Source organism: Nansenia antarctica (genome assembly GCF_963989245.1).
Source record: "Nansenia antarctica genome assembly, chromosome: 7".
Classification (NCBI taxonomy): domain Eukaryota; kingdom Metazoa; phylum Chordata; class Actinopteri; order Argentiniformes; family Microstomatidae; genus Nansenia; species Nansenia antarctica.
The window spans coordinates 56086250-56102641 of NC_137677.1; the positions used below are offsets into that span (position 1 = coordinate 56086250).

General features: G+C 41.4%; 1 protein-coding gene across 1 annotated transcript in view; it reads left to right on the forward strand.

The window, feature by feature from the left end:
- Window positions 1-6618: 6618 nt before the first annotated feature.
- kcnh7 (potassium voltage-gated channel subfamily H member 7) overlaps window positions 6619-16392 on the forward strand; it is a gene marked incomplete at both ends in the record, with an annotated part of 35862 nt that continues 26088 nt past the window's right edge. The window contains 2 exon segments of the mRNA XM_080536945.1: window positions 6619-6694; window positions 7147-7377. Of these exon segments, the coding sequence (XP_080393071.1) occupies window positions 6619-6694; window positions 7147-7377 (307 nt within the window).

The window sequence follows — 16392 nt, forward strand, 5'->3', positions numbered from 1 at the left end:
AATTGCATCAAAGTCAAGCCTAGATCTGAATTCTGTTGACAATGTTGTAGATGATGACGTTTGCTGGCCCTGTGTATGTTAACTACAGCAACAATAAAAATGGCTTCCAGTAACAGTACCGGTACTTTCCAGTCATTCCTGATGCCAGGCCTAGATACGGTGATTTCCAGGCCAGATGTAAGGCCTGGGCCTGTGGCTGATGGGTTATGAAGAGATCAGAGCCTTAGAAGTATGGGGAGTCAATTGACATTACATTGAGAAAAAGCAGGAGAGGATCCATTGGGGCACGGCAGTTTCCATGGCAACATCTGATCACGCAGACCGGATACAGAGATGAGATGAGGTAATCACTCCACTCCATTGAGCTCTGCCGGCAGTTCGACAACAGTGGTAATGAACTGGTTCTCCAAAACTTCATCAAAAGGACCACTAATAGTTTGCGATTTGCCACAACCTGTGACACAACCTGTGACTACCTGAACTACTTTCATCCTTCAAAAAAATGAATTAGGCTCCATATTTCTAGCAGGTTTGATGGCTGTTCTGAGAGTGGAAAGACAACATATTCACATGTTGTTTAAGAGAATCAGTTGATTCCATTGTATTTCCCCGTGGATATGTTTATATTCTGTTTTATAACAAAGCTTTGAATACTTGATTGTGATTGGTTGAGAAGGTGCTGGTTATGTCTGTTGTTTGAATATACTTGCCCTGTTACTGTATAATATATGAGGGAGAGCCAAACTAATACATTATAAATAAATAATAGAGATCAATATGTCATGTCTATGAAGTCCCCTGTGATTAAATGACCTGACTTATCAGCTTGCGACTGTAGGTCTCCTATATAATGTGAAGACCTACTAATAGCAGCTTGTTACATTGGGTCTTCTTAAAGACAATATACAAATATTCAAAATGTTGTTTTAATGTTACTGTCAATAGAAAAAAAGATAGTAAACAATAGTAGATGTGATGTGCCACTATAACAGATTGTAATCAACAGTTTGGAATTGTTTACCCAGCTATGTTATCTAAATGGTCTGGTCCTCTCATCATGTGCTATTACTGTATGTCACAATCAGATGTAAAAACGGGAATGATTTGTACATGTGTTTTAACAACAACTAAATTATTCATGAAGGAAAATGTGTACTTCATGAAGTGTTTTCTGGGATAATACCCTCTGTACTATATGCTATTGATAAACGTCAGTGCATTGCCCCTGGGTAAACGATCAACATGTTTTTATGGTAGCTTTGGAAAGTCATTTCCATCTGAGAAAGAGAGGCACTTACAGCTGGGTGATCTCAATGGGAAACTATTGCTACGACTATTTGGAAATGTTGAAATGTTGAAGTGAATTCTCCAACTAGAATTCTCTGTTGTTGTTCTTATCTGTGCCCTGATTATTGTACAGAGCTTGAACACTCAGTGAGCCTCCAACTCAGATGGGATGTCCTAGTTTGTTTAGGAAGTGTTGTGCTATTCAATTATTCATTTGGGAAATTAACATTTAAAACAAATATTTTGTTGCCGTTGTGTTTTTCCAAAGTGTTTCCACTCAAAAAGTTTAAAGTTAAGAAATAAAGTGAATTAAATAAGCAGCAGCAGGCATTTAAGTTGCAACATACTGTATGCTTGTTGCCATTAGCGTTAGTCCTGGTTCCATGCCAACCCTCCATCACCAGTATGGTCGACTGCTTACATATGAGGACGACCTGAGGATGACATTCTGCTTTGTGATGAGGCTGCAATCACAGCTTGGACAGCGACAGTGACAGACACAGCCAGAGGTTTAGGGTCAGTTGTCGCCCTATGTGTGTGTGACAGACAGTGTGGACCACAAAATCCCTCCTCCTGGTCTCACCTACAGTGAGCCTGCCTGTGCACTAGGACAGCTGTATTCTCCCAGGAGCCGGTAGCACCTCCCTACAGATAGAGACACAGGAGGACTCGTGGCGCCACATTTCCCGCCCTGCAAATGAATGGAAACATGTGATGCGAGTGAACCAGGTCTGAAAACAAGCTGTGGGCCATGTAGGATAATGAGGATGTTTTTCACCCCAGTCTGCATTATGCCTTCGCAGTGCATCCCCAATAATACCTCAGTAATAACCAAAAATACCTATAAGTCTATTAGCCATGACGATCAATGAGATCATTGCTTTCATTCTGCAAGAGACAACTTGTCCTCAAAAAACCCATTTCACATAGTATGTAGGGCTTCATAATCATAACTGTTAGGTCGTATAGCCTTAACACGCTAAGCCCCTGACCTCTAGAAGATTACAGCATGCTGTGAAGTCATGTTAAAAAAGACAGAGGTGGGGGCGCTTAGTGGCGTAGCACACTAATGTGCATACCATATCATCGCAAGGTTCCTGGTTCGATTCCGACCCTTGACATATCTTATCCCTCCTCTCTCCCAATAAAAGCAGAAATGCCCTAAAAATATATTTAACCTGTTAAAGATCCTATATAATTAGCCTAAAACGCCTATCCAAGGTATACCCAAAGTAAATAGTTATAGTGAAACTGTGGCTATAGTGAAACTGTGGCTATAGTGAAACTGTGAACTGAAAGTGAAAAGGATACGTGGCAGATGATGCATGTTTGACGCGTAATTTGAAATCCAGTCCAGCAATGCGTGGGAGGTTTTTGATGGAAAAAGGTTGCTTGACCAAAATATTTCACTGGATTGGATTGTCTCAGACTTTTGTCAATGTAAACAAACGGTCATTGTCTGAATGTTATCGATCGGTGGTCAACGATTAGGCTTCTCTATGAGTTTTATCAAATTTGTCAACGTAGTTTGTTTGTTGGTGGTCTGACAGCGACATCAATTGTGTCTGCTGTTGTGATTGTATCTTGAGATGGATTATTTGGCTCGAAGCGCAAGAATCATAGCTTTGAGAGGATGTAACGCATGACTACCTACGAAAACATAGGAAGTGTGTACAGGCCAAGAGAATTTGCATGAGTGTAATAGCGCTAGGGCCCGCCGGCGGGCCAGTGGATCCTTAACAGGCTACAATAAATAAATAAATAAATAAAGACAAAAGAGGTGCCAGGAAGCTCGTATTGTTTGTTCTGTTGTTCTTTTGTCTTATTCGGGGCAGATGGTTTTGGCTGTGTGCAGGGTATGTTTCGTATAAGCACAGTGGCAGCAGCACTGTTTGGTGTTTTGCGACAGTGGATTAGTCTCTGAGATGGGGCAGTAATGGTTTATATGGACAATGCGTAAGCCCTCCACAGTGTTCCCAGGATGGCCCTAATCAGAGGGTGGGGTGAGTGTGTGTGTTTGTCTGTCTGTCTGTCTGTCTCTGTGTGTGTGTGTGTGTGTGTGTGTGTGTGTGTGTGTGTGCATGTTTGTGAGAGGGATAGAAAAAGAGAGGGAAAAGAGAGCGGAGAGGGAGAGAGAGAGAGAGAGAGAGAGAGAGAGAGAGGGAGAGAGGGAGGCAATAGGAAGAGAGAGAGAGACGGGGAGAGAGAGAGAGCCGGGACTAACGCTGCAGGGGAGATGCAGCTCCTGCTGTGAGACCAGGATTAGGCCCTGTACACTAGCTGCTGCTGCTGCTGCTGCTACTGTTTTCAAATTGCTCTAAATTCTCAGAGATTATGGGGAAAAAAATGAATGAACAGTGACAGGCTGTCACGGGGAAAACGGTAGTTTCAGAACAACACGCGGAATAACCAGAAAGCGTCCTTAAATAGCATTGAGCACTTTTATAGTGTCTGTTTTAAGACATACCAATGGTGCGGCAACAATTACTGTCTATTATTGTGTCTTGTACTTTTGCTTAGAAGATGCCATCTAAAGGAAATCCTTTATCTAACTTCAAACATCATCAACAGCCCTGAGTAGACAATTTCTTTCATATGGATTCCTACACTACTTTCATGGATGGAAACCATTTGGGGCCGACAGGACGATCAATGGTCTTAGAGTTGCTGAACGATGCTGCTAATCACAATCCTCTGTAGCTCATCCACAACAAAATGTTATTGATGGGGGCTTCGTCCGCCTATTCCAGAGGCTGCAAAAAGAATGCAAGTCTATAGGGAACAATAGATCAACAAAGTACACTGCTCTCTTAAATGACTATAGATGATGACTCGTGGATTATGTCTACATCATACCTCAAGGGAAATCATTCATGACATTCAGAGGCGGGACGCTACCTGTTCATCAGATGTCTCCGCCCCATCACTTTTACTTCCTTCTAGTCTCTATGGAATCGCCACTGTGAGGTCTATCTGTACCGATGGTTTAACTCCCATTCATCTCATACAACTGAGCCGCATATGCTTTAATGTATATGAGTCCCAAACATTCGACATAAATATAATCAGGACTATGATCAGCGACTAGCTGCAATTAGAGAGATCAAACCAGTGCTGATAAGTCGCTGCCCTCGACATGTCACAGTTTAAGCTCTTGCTTACTCTGTTCAGCTAGTTCAGGAACCAGAGGCCAGCGCTGTACTGTGCCATAGCTCCAGCAGAGCCAGCAATTTCTATTTCAAGTCTTTCACACTCATGCAGATGCTGCTGAGAGATGAGAGAGCAGATATAACATCCATTACCCAAGGGCACCAGGGCCTCCTTGGGAGACTATTTGCCTATGTAGGGAGCTCTCAAATGAGGTCAGTAAATATCACCCCCTCTGATATGCTTCCCTATGCTTCCCTATGCCTACAACACTCAGCATATATACCCAACATCAATCACAATGGCTACTTTGGGTAAACTGCATATAATATACATATTTCTCACACCAACCACAACTTCAGTTATTCTTTAACAACGTATACTGTAGTCCTCTGAGAATGTAGCAGCTGACAGAATAATCAATTGAGTTTTAATCGTATGGCAATAATGAGGGGTTCATAAAAGCATGCTATGGTTTTCTTTCTTTTTTTTGATGAATTAAGACCATCTTCTGACAGGATGCTACTGTAGCTAGCTCTGTTGAGAGTAATAGGTGGGACCTGCAGATTGCCTTAATGTAACAGTGGTTTAATAAAAGGCCACAAATAAAGCTCTTAAGGCTGGAGACCATGCACTTGTAGTGCTCTTGTTGGTAAAGAAATAAAATAAAATAAATACTGAGCTGTAAATGCGACTGATGACACTGGAAAAGCTATGTGTTTATAGTTGCACATGTATTACAATGTATCTTCAGTTGCTCATACATTATGCCTCTACCTTAGTAAAAATACAGTTATTATTCTAGTATCAACAGTGTATTGTATTAACATGTTGTTATTGTAATTGTAATTTACTTTGTAATTGCATATTTGTGTAAATGTATTCCACTGGTGCAATGAAAGTGTTATTTACACAGGATTACCCATTATGTTGACTACTGTTGAAAAGAGGTTTCTGCATGCATGTCCAGTGTTGTTGTGTTTGAATGCATGTTCTGCCTTCATTCATGTTCTGCCTTCATTTCTCAATGGTCCAGATGGGAGATGAGCTCCTGGTGAAATACTGGGACAGATGTTTGTGTTCAGTAAGAAGGGCTTTGCATTCTGAATCTGCACACATTTGCATTTCTACACACAGTTATATTGTAGTCTACTATGGAGATAAGCTGTCAGATTGGATTTCTTTCGCTTGAATATCAGTGTAGAATCCATTGAGTAAATCTGATGTATAAACCATTGAGGAAATGTTGCATAAGAGGGCAGTCTCGTGTACAGACACAGTCTCGTGTACTGTGTGTGATGCATTTTTAAAAGAAACCCAACCAAAGTGGTCTCAAATACGCCATGTGCCCAGTGATGAAACTTCAGCACCATGGACAAGGCAGCAAGCGCTATTGCAGCAGCCTGCAAGCTGTTACAGAATGTTTTCATTGTAATTCAGTTTAATAAATTGTCAAGCTGTATTATAATAATGCCAACCAAGTAGGCTACACGGGATGAAGTAGCCTACAACTTGTAATTTCCCATTCTGGAATGTAATTATCATGTACTTAATTATGACCTCTCACTCTCAGTAAGCTTTTTCGTTCACTTAAGTGTTCATGCATGCTATACAAACAAAACCACGTGGCTCCCCATCACAGATGTAACTCTAAGCACACGAATCACATCACTACTTGAAAGGCGAAATACACGTTTTGAGATCGCGTTTCCGATTACGCTACAGTGTCTGTCTCCCTCACCACAGTGGGAATGAACCTTACCCGAGGTGGTACTACTGGGCAGAGCGCTCACAGTGCACTAAGCCCCCCAGGAGTAACGTCACTCCCCCTGGCATATCAACCCCTGTCCTCTATTTCTGTCCACCACACCGCCACGGAGAACGTCAAGATCGCATCCATCTTCAACTAGAAATGGTTTGCGAACTAAATATAACCCGAGCAGCAATCCTCCCCGATTCCGTGCGTATCGGCGAGGAGTCCTTCAAATGCTCCGGTATGCATGCATGCTGGCTGAAGAGTATTTCTGTGAAACTGGGAAACTGAAAGGTCATTTAAAGTGGAGAGAGTGCGTGCGCCGAGTATGATTTGTGACAAAGGAAATATCACCAAGAGGCAACAATAGTAACTTCGGGCTTTCGTTGCAAAAAGCTCCTTCACACAAGACCCCCGGAATATATTCAACCATGCCTGTTCGAAGAGGTCACGTTGCGCCACAAAACACATTTCTTGGAATAATTATACGAAAATTCGAGGGACAGAGTGAGTATTACTCAAATGTGCTGCTATCATATTGATGTAAAAGTGTTATTCTTCGTCTTTTTCAATCTGCTTGAAAAGTGATCACTGAGGGTGCATGAAGTTTATCTATATATATTTGAATATTGAAAATGTTACACAAACATTCAGTTGTAATTATGTTATTAATAACTGTATACATATTCTTACTGTAACCTCTGATTGAATAACTGTGTTGAGAGTGTAACACAAGTCAATAATCTTATAGTTGTAACTCAGAGTTCAAGATATATTCATATCAATTATTTTCAATTTCATTCCACCATTGAATCTAATAAACATCTACAACTTACAAATAACAGTAAAGCATAAATGTGCATGAACCTCACAACAACCTTATATCAAATAATACCATCCTACATTACGAGACCATGTTAGGATTGATATGAACAGACTGTCCGTTGTTTTTCTTTCAGATAGGAAATTTGTGATAGCCAATGCCAGGGTGCCCAATTGTGCAATCATCTACTGCAACGATGGCTTCTGTGAGATGACAGGGTTCTCCAGAGCGGATGTCATGCAGAAGTCCTGCATCTGTGACTTCCTTTACGGCCAAGAGACGGAAGGACATGCCATTACTCTGGTGGCCCAGACCGTCATGGGCTCAGAGGAGCGCAAGGTGGAAATCACATATCACCGCAAGGACGGTGAGTCAGTCACCCGGCAGAAAGATGCTGTTGTACAGCTTCTACAGTATGTGTGGAGTTATGTAGGACAGCTGACGTACATGAGAGACCACCATCTACAAGTCCCCACAGTCCCATACAACACTTGTTTAGGTAGTAGGGGCTTTAATTGCTGCTCACCATCAGTAACAGAATCCCTGTAGAAATGAAGGTTGATGAGGTCTGTACAGTGCACATGGCAGAGAAAAGCAATGAGAGCATTTCTCTCCTTCTAGTCTCTCGGTTGACTAGTGTGGAAGCGTCTTATTTTCTTCGGGCACTTGTTTTACGATGTTTTATGATGATACATTGAGACAGTCAACCGAGGATCTTCTTTGTATGGCAAGAGAGGCACAGAAATCCAAGCCATTCCAATAGGACACTTTTATCTTTGTAAACAAGATTTACAGGGAGGGACAAAATTATACATCCATATGCATTTTACTGTAGAACTGGTCCAAGAATGACAATTTCAGCCTCAGCCATAGTGGTTAGCATAGCATAGGGAGACACAGAAAAAACCATTTGATACGGTATATTGTTTTTTTTTATTAGGAAGTGTGATGCAGGTTGTAGTCACTGTCACTGTCATTACACTCTGGGCTCTGAGCGCTAACCTCTTACAATGATCTATAGCTTAATAACCAAAGAGCCATTGCATTATGCAGGAGGTGAAATCAGCTGCTTGGCAGGTACAACAGTACCATGCTGAACACAACTATTTATTAAGAGCCTGTCGGAGAAGAATTAGAGCGTAATTCATTCACCATCTATCGTGTTTCAGAGAATGAAGCAGCAGATGGTTTAAATATACTGTAATAAACTGGCAATCTGGTTTGTTGGTACGTTGTTGACAGTCTTCTGTGTGATTTCAATACAACAGAGAGACAGAGAGATCAGATCATGACTGACAGGGACAGGGACAGGGACAGGGCTTGGTCGGTTGCCACACAATGACACAACGTGGAGTAGTCTACTGTGACAGACAGAGGAAAAGTGCTGTCTCAGATAGTTCATCCTAGTGTACAGTATCCTGCAGCTCACTGGGCTGACTCACTGGCTGTCTGTCACACACTGTAATGAGGATACAAATAGCTCACAGCAGCCGAGCCATTTGCAATCTTGTTTCATGACGAAAATAAATCGATGCATGTCTGCAATATTTTCTACGCCACACTGAAATATCCCTCAACAGTAGAGAGATACACCAAGCCTAGTCAGAGCCCAGATGGAATCAATCTAGTGATCAATTTACCGTGATCGGATAGGGGAATCTAAACCTGCCGCTGACCAATGAACTCTTTCTTTTGTCCTTGGCTTGGAATGACAGTTTTCTACTCAAAATGGATCTTACTGTGGTTTTATATTATCACTGCAGGTGCAAATGTAGTTCACAAGTTCTCTTTACCGAAACATCAGTGCTTATTAAATGCTGTGATTTTTTTAAAGAAAGCAGCAACTGCAGAGTTACAAGGTGTGATAGGCCTGTCCTGCACTGACAACCTGACAAACAGCACCCAGGAGGGCACTTTGTGACCCTGTCCCCTAACTGTCGCCCCTACCTGTGCACGTGCCTGCTGTAGCTCATTACCACATTACCACGTGGTAATGAGTACTGTAACATTTTTAATTCCTGATCTTGTCCCTGTGGGTGTACGTCCAAGCCTCATACTGTACATAAGGCTATGTTAATCAGCTATAATTACACAGAAACATTCAAGGACATTCTCCTTCTGTAGAAGTACTCTAAAAGCAGATGTTGTTAAATGAATACAGTCATGTGAAAAAGATAGGACACCCCCTTTGTCTTTTTCAACATATTTAAACATATGGACATTTGACCTTCATTTTAACAATATGGAGAGATGGAGGTAGGTAATATAACTAAACAAATACATGTGAAAACAAACAATCTTTTAAAAATTCTTTGTAAAATGTAATTACTAATAGAAATGCAATTGTTTTGTGAGGAAAATGTTTATTACTACTTAAAATGCCTAAAATTAGAATCAAGGGCACCACATCAGGTGCAAATGATTACAACATCCTTAGAGAGGATTTTGGACGAGCCTGTCTTATTTACACTTCAGACATTTAGCTTGGTTTGCTTTTGAATGTTTAAGTGAGTGGTATCACCATGGCGTGATCAAAAGAGCTCTCTAAAGCCTTTAGAAGAAAGTTGTAGATGCGTATGAGTCTGGAAAGGGATTTAAAAAGATCTCCAAACTATTTGAAATCAGTCATTCCACTATCTGGAAAATAATTTACAAGTGGAGAACATTTAAAACAACTGCCAACATGGCCATGTCATCACGGGACCTACAGGCTCCTGGGACTTATGGGGCCCTATTATGCACTTCATAAGTCTTAAGCAATAAGACGAGGCGGTAGATCTAAACTTAAGACGTGGAGGCGTGGTCAAGGCCACTTTGCTATTATGCGTGCGGTAGTGGGCGCCTAAGACCCGGCGCTAAGCCCAGAAATTAGTCATGGGTGTGTTTTGGGCGTCTTCTCAATCAACCCAATCAGCGTGCCAGGTGCCATTCCCTTTAAGAACCGGCTGCGTTAAGTCATAAGCGCTATGCTATTATGCAGTTCATAGGCGCTAGACTTCATGCACGTTTTGAAACACGAGCGCGCCTCCGCGGTTTGCGCATGCGCGCCGACCCAAGAAGTCGGTCGGCGCGCATGCGCAAACCGCGGAGGCGCGCTCGTGTTTCAAAACGTGCATGAAGTCTAGCGCCTAAGAACTTTTCAAACCACTTCTTAGCGCTAGGCGCAAAGTCAGATCGCATAATAGCAGGGGCGCCTAGCGCACTTCATTAACATATGAACACTCCCACAATGAGTAATATATGCACGGGAGTCTTACGTCTTATGTGTGGGCGCCTAGCGACACCTGCATAATAGCAGTAGCGCATATGAAGCGCATAATAAGGGTGGCGGTAGGTCTTAACCTGGCGGTGCGTCTTAATTAAGACTTAAGACGGCAAGTTAAGAAGTGCATAATAGGGCCCATGGGCTCTTGCCACAGTTCTTGTCAAAGTACATGCATCTACCACCAGAAAGAGACTGCACAAGTTTGATTTTCATGGAAGGTGTGCAAGGAGGAAACCCTTGCTAGACAAACACCATGACTTCTGGAACAACGTGCTTTGGACAGATGAATCCAAAGTTGAATTATTTTGGGCACAGTAACAGAAGATAGCATTTGAGCACAAAAACCTCATACCAACTGTGAAGCATGGGATTGGGAATGTCATGGTTTGGGGCTGCTTTACTGCAGCAGAGTTGGCCAGCTCACCATCATAGAATCCACTATGAATTCTTTATTGTATCAGAGGGTGCTTGAGGAAAATGTGAGACCAAAATTTAAGCTGAAGCGGATGTGGACCATGCAACATGACAATGACCAAAAACATTCCAGTAAATCCACCGAGGAATGGCTCAAAAGAAAGAAATGGAGAGTTCAGTTACATTTTCATTGTTTTTGGTTCAATTACATCACCTTTATCTATAGGTATTGTTTGAAAGAAGATCAAATATTGATATGTCCATATTTCTTAAAAAAAGAAAGAAATATTTCGTGGAGTGCCCTAATTTTTTCACATGATTGTATATGCCTTATAGGAATGTCATATCAGTCCATTTTAAGTATCCCCGTTTGACAGTACCCATTTTGTGCCCACTTTAAGCTCAATTTCCTGGAGGCACTGTTCTGCACGGATGGATGGAGTGTTTTTATAGCCAAATCCTAGTCATGATACTAACAGTATTCTGCAGAGACAGCACTTCTGCCGGCCTCTGAACTCACAGTGATTAAGAGGCTGCTCAAAGACAATGAGTCCAAAAATCTACTGCCACCTCTTGCCATCTCCAGGCAGAGTGCATTTTTGGGTCAGAATAATAATAATACACAGCTCAAAGTCAGCGGCGTCACTCTTTTCTTATTCAGGGATATGACAGGAGGGCAGGTTGTATTTCTTGTGCCCCTTCTTGACTCATGGCAGTAAAGAACGTCAATGCTACAGTAACTTGCTCTATGGGTGTTCAATATGCACAATGCAACATGGCCATTTGATGCTTTGAATATCCTCTAAATGGACTGCATATTTGAAGCATTGTTTAGATTTCTTATCATCCAGCTACTGTACAGTCATCATCAGCCTGGGCATATTTTGGCTAATCACAAGGAAAAGCAGAGCCAGATGGTCCTCTGGTAGAAAGGATTGTTTTTAGAAAATGTGCAAGAAGACAATTAAACAAAGTACTCTAGAGACTGGTGGTGAGGACTCTCACACAGTTACGCACTTGACTAGCAGGAAAGTCACTTCAGTCTTCATCCTCCTCCTCCTCTCTGTTTCATACAAACTCCACTTGCTTATGATAGTTAACAGGAGAGCTAAATATAAGCCGTAAGAAACATTCAGACATAATCATAACTCTCTCTCTCTCTCTCTCTTTCTCTCTCTCTCTCTTACGTTCTCGTATGCCTCAAGACATGACTCTTAATACTCCTCAGAGGAGTCAAGAGCGAGCTATGCTATGCTCATGAATAAAGATGCCAGGGATGACACTGTGGTGAATTGGAATGAGCAGCTTACAGCGTAAATGCATTAGAATGTTAGTGTATGGAAGTCCCAATGCACATGTTCCCCCCTATGGGAACACACATGCAAGATTCAAAGCATCACGCAAGGGCCCCTACTGATTCAAGCTGCTTACAAACTGGAGCTGATGGGGTGGAAATTGGGGGAGGTTCCTTGTCGTCCTCTGTTGACCTAATTTAAAGCCATTGTATATGTGGTATACATAATGTTAGCATATGTGACACGTTCTAATGCTTTGGTCCTCATATCGGGATCCGATGTAATGATCAGACCTTTCTTTAGAAAAATGTGAATACATTTCGGCGTTGTTGAAAATCAATGACACATCGCTGCTAACAATGTTAAGTAGTGTTATAGTTAACTAGGTAGCAGTGGGGATTACTCACCGAATCAATTGCGTTGCAGTATTTTGGCTTGACTAGAGATTTTGGCTGCGTTTACACTGCCAGCTAGAAGTGACACCATTCCGATTTTTTTGCTCACAAGTGGCACAGATCGGATATGTAACATGTTCGTTTAACCAGTAAAAAAGCACATTGAATCTGATATTCTCAGATCCAATTCAGGCCTCAATCATATGTGGAAATAAATCTGATACGGATATGTGTCATTTCGACTGTGATCTAACCAGGCAGGTCGGATATAAATTGTAATTCCGATTTTACACGTCAAACATACTTCGGAAAGCAATAGCTTTATATTATAATAGATATAATAAAAGGGATTATAATTTCTGTCTCGTTTGCGTCCATTGCAAGTGCCGGCTGTCTGTTTACTTTCCTTTTCGGTAAGGAAACCCTCATGTACGCATGCAGGTTGTTTCAAGTGTTACACAAGTGTAAGCAAATGTAAGCACAGGTATCAGATATGGGTCATTTTAAAAAGTAGATGTAAGCTGGTGTTCAACAAATGTGGATATAGGCAAAAAAAACGCAACTAGGCATTACGACCAGTGTAAATGCAGCCTAATAGTGTTGTGATTCTCAACAACGTTGAAACGTAGTTCCATGTTTCAAAAGAAAAATCGGAACATTTTGATTGGTTGCCGATATGAGGACCAATGCATTACAACATGTCACATATTTAACATACTGCATGTGACATTACTAGAGCTCTACACCACAGTAGTGGCATACTGTTGTCAGCATACAGAAAAAGTTCAACATAAGAGAGTTGATCTGGAAGATGAAAGAGAGGATGTGTGTCTCTAGACAATGTTAAATCAGTTATGACTCACAATTCTCTTAAACCTCAGATTGCCCTCTCTTTCTTTCTTTTTCTCTCTTTCTTTCTTTTTCTTTCCTTCTTTCTCTCCCTCTGTCTCTCATAACACAACATCCTCAGAAGACCTTCACACTGTTGAGGGTCTTGAAATACAGTCAGGGTTTGAGGAAGCCTGGTGACATCAGGGGCAGCACATCTTTGGCACTTTGCCCTGCAAAAAGCTGAAAAGTTAAGCTGCTTACACGTATGCTTAGAAATGAAAGCAGAAGGACAATGGAGACCACAGTTGTAGACAGCAAAACCCTTCGCCGCAGGGACATCCTCCTTTATCTTTGTGTGTTCTGTTTAAACAGACAAGCGAGATGCGAGAAACAAGATCAATTAATGATGTCTCCTTTCAAGGAGAATTGGTAATCAATCGAGATAAATGCTTATGAGTTTTGTAAAACGATCCTATTCTGAGGGGTGTAATATTACTTTGTAACTGAGTCTTAACAAAAGGAAGCTGACACCCAAGCTAAACGGATAATGGGTACATAACAGTGGCAGCTTAGTTAGCCCTGCTGAAGGATGTGGAGCATGTGGTATGCGTGGGTGCTGGGTTTCAAAAGGTGACTCCCCTCGGAGGACGTGAAGGCCCCTATCTCCCCCTCCTGCTGGTGGGGAGGCAGGGGGCACAGGGTACCTAGAGTACGCTAGGTGTGCTGCGGGAAACTTTGATGACTGCTCTCAAAAAGAGCACATGCATTTTTTAGTGTTCCTAGCCTCTTCGGTTTCTCTGGGATGTTACAAAGCACATACTGTACAGGGTGTTCCTGAGTCAAGGTCGGGTGTTTCTTAAGAGTGAAGTCAGTGAGTGAGAGGGATGATCTTGAAAACATCAGGTTTAATTTGAGATAATGGTAACAATTGATATTCTATAAAGGGATAGTTTTCCTCACAGGACTGACCGTGATAAGTATCTTACAAGAAGTTAATCAATACTGAGTGTGGAGCAGATGGAGACTTGGCCAGCACATCAAGGACACATGCCTCGTCCTACTTCCCCATTAATTCACATGAAAGGACACTTCCATCTCAAGGGGACCTTATTGAGTCCAATCCAATGGCCACCAAACCATCTGTTTTATCTTCTAATGAATGTTTGCCATCTGATTAGCCATTTCAGTCCACTTGCAACAAAGTACAATATTTACATCTTCAATGATGTGTGGGAATCATACAGTAATAAAAAGAATATAATGTATATAAATGAATTATGTTCTGTACACATTTGCATGTAGTAATGTGTAGTAATAACAATACACACATTTGCAGACGTTCTACAACTCTGAAACACATCTTGTTGCAATTTTAACTATCAAATACAGATATCCTCTCTGTCTTACTAGCTTACTAGCAAAACCAATAAAATGCACTTTGAAGTGAAATTGGTAGTTATCCTTGATGACTTGGGAGACGCTAATTAAAAATGAAAGTAGCTTCCAGCAGTCATTCTCACTGAGGCGAGATATAGCCACATGACCAAAGGTCTGCAAACAAAGGGTTAGTGTGCCCATGCCCTCTCCTTAAATACCCCACTCCTGATTGGCTATGCCTTAAATACCCCACTCCTGATTGGCTATGCCCCAGTGCAGTTGTGTATTTGGCCTCAGCAAAACAGCCCAGAAACAACCATGTCACATTACATTAGAAAGATTATTACCATTGGAGGGTGTTAAATAGAATAAACTCCAACTAAAGCTGTTGTTTTTCCATAAATATTTTGAATTACAGTATGTTCATGGAACACTATACAAATAAGGAATTAGTGGTTTAAATAGATGTTTTCAAATATAATGAGTTGAAATTATAATGTTATTTATGCCTCTCCCCAATTGTACAACAACCCTCATTTACCATTCAACTAAAACTGAGGCTGTTGAACAAACAAATCTAGTAAAATTAAGTAATAATGAGGTTCTTTGTTGAAAATTTAAGAGGGATCAAATTGAGTGTGCAACTTAACTACACTGACGTCAAACACAGGGTAGTGTACCTCCTTTGGAAGCATTTAAATATCTTCCTGGTTGAAGCAATAGGATAGCGCACTTCAAACGTATAAGCACCGGACAGAGTAGTATGGCGCTTTTCCACTACCGGGCTGATGCGAGCCGAACCGGGCCGCATTTGTATCCGACCCGTGCCGTACTTTCAGAAACACTTCTCCATTGTACGGAGCGACCCGGGACTGTAGGAGGAGTTACGTGTCATAAGAGCACTTCACTGTAATAAGTGCCGCTATACAGCTCCTCAACGGGGGAAATGCGATAATAATTATGTAAAAATGCAGCATTATCATGCACAGATCAGCCTTAAAACATGTAATGTTACCTGTTACTTGCCGCTTTCAGTTCGTCACATCAACGGGGGAAATGCAAAATGTTTTAGCCTTCCCCCTTTCCACTGGTAATAAGGAATTGGCAAGAATAGATCGATATAAATAGATCAACATTTAAAAACAGATGAAGAGAATGATCTCCACGAGAATGCAATCTCCACGTTTGTTATAGATACGAGTGCTCCGGTGTCTTGCTGGTAGTCAAATATATTTATTTACATATACAGCATATTTATGTTACGTGACTGTTACTTGCCGCTTTCAGTTCTAGTAGTTTAGATCTCGCAACCAGGGAATGGGATAAAGGGAGCAAGACGCGAATCTACCGGCATTTGGCTGAGTGAACGGCGAGTGAACGGCGAAAATGCCTGGACGGCACAGCTTGGGATTCCATTGAAGTTACAGGGATCGGAACAATGTGTGAAAGAGGATTAAATGTTTAAATAACAGTAATACCATGTGCATTGATAAAATCACATACAGTAAGGGATGAAAAGGGGAGATGGCAGTTTTAGAAGGGGGATGTTGAAGCGCGCTGGACTGAGGAACAGCATAGGCACAGCACATCGCCATAATAGCGATTTTCTTGGTTATGCTTGTTGTAAATAGTTCTATGATGCATTGAAATGACATTAAACTAAGATAATACGATGGTTATCATAATTTTTCAAATCTTTATTAATAAGTTATTACAGAAACAGTAAGTGACATTTTCCGAGAGCGAAATCTGTTGTGGTATTTAAAAATGGCGTTTAGTGAGGAAATCTATGAACATGGGATGAC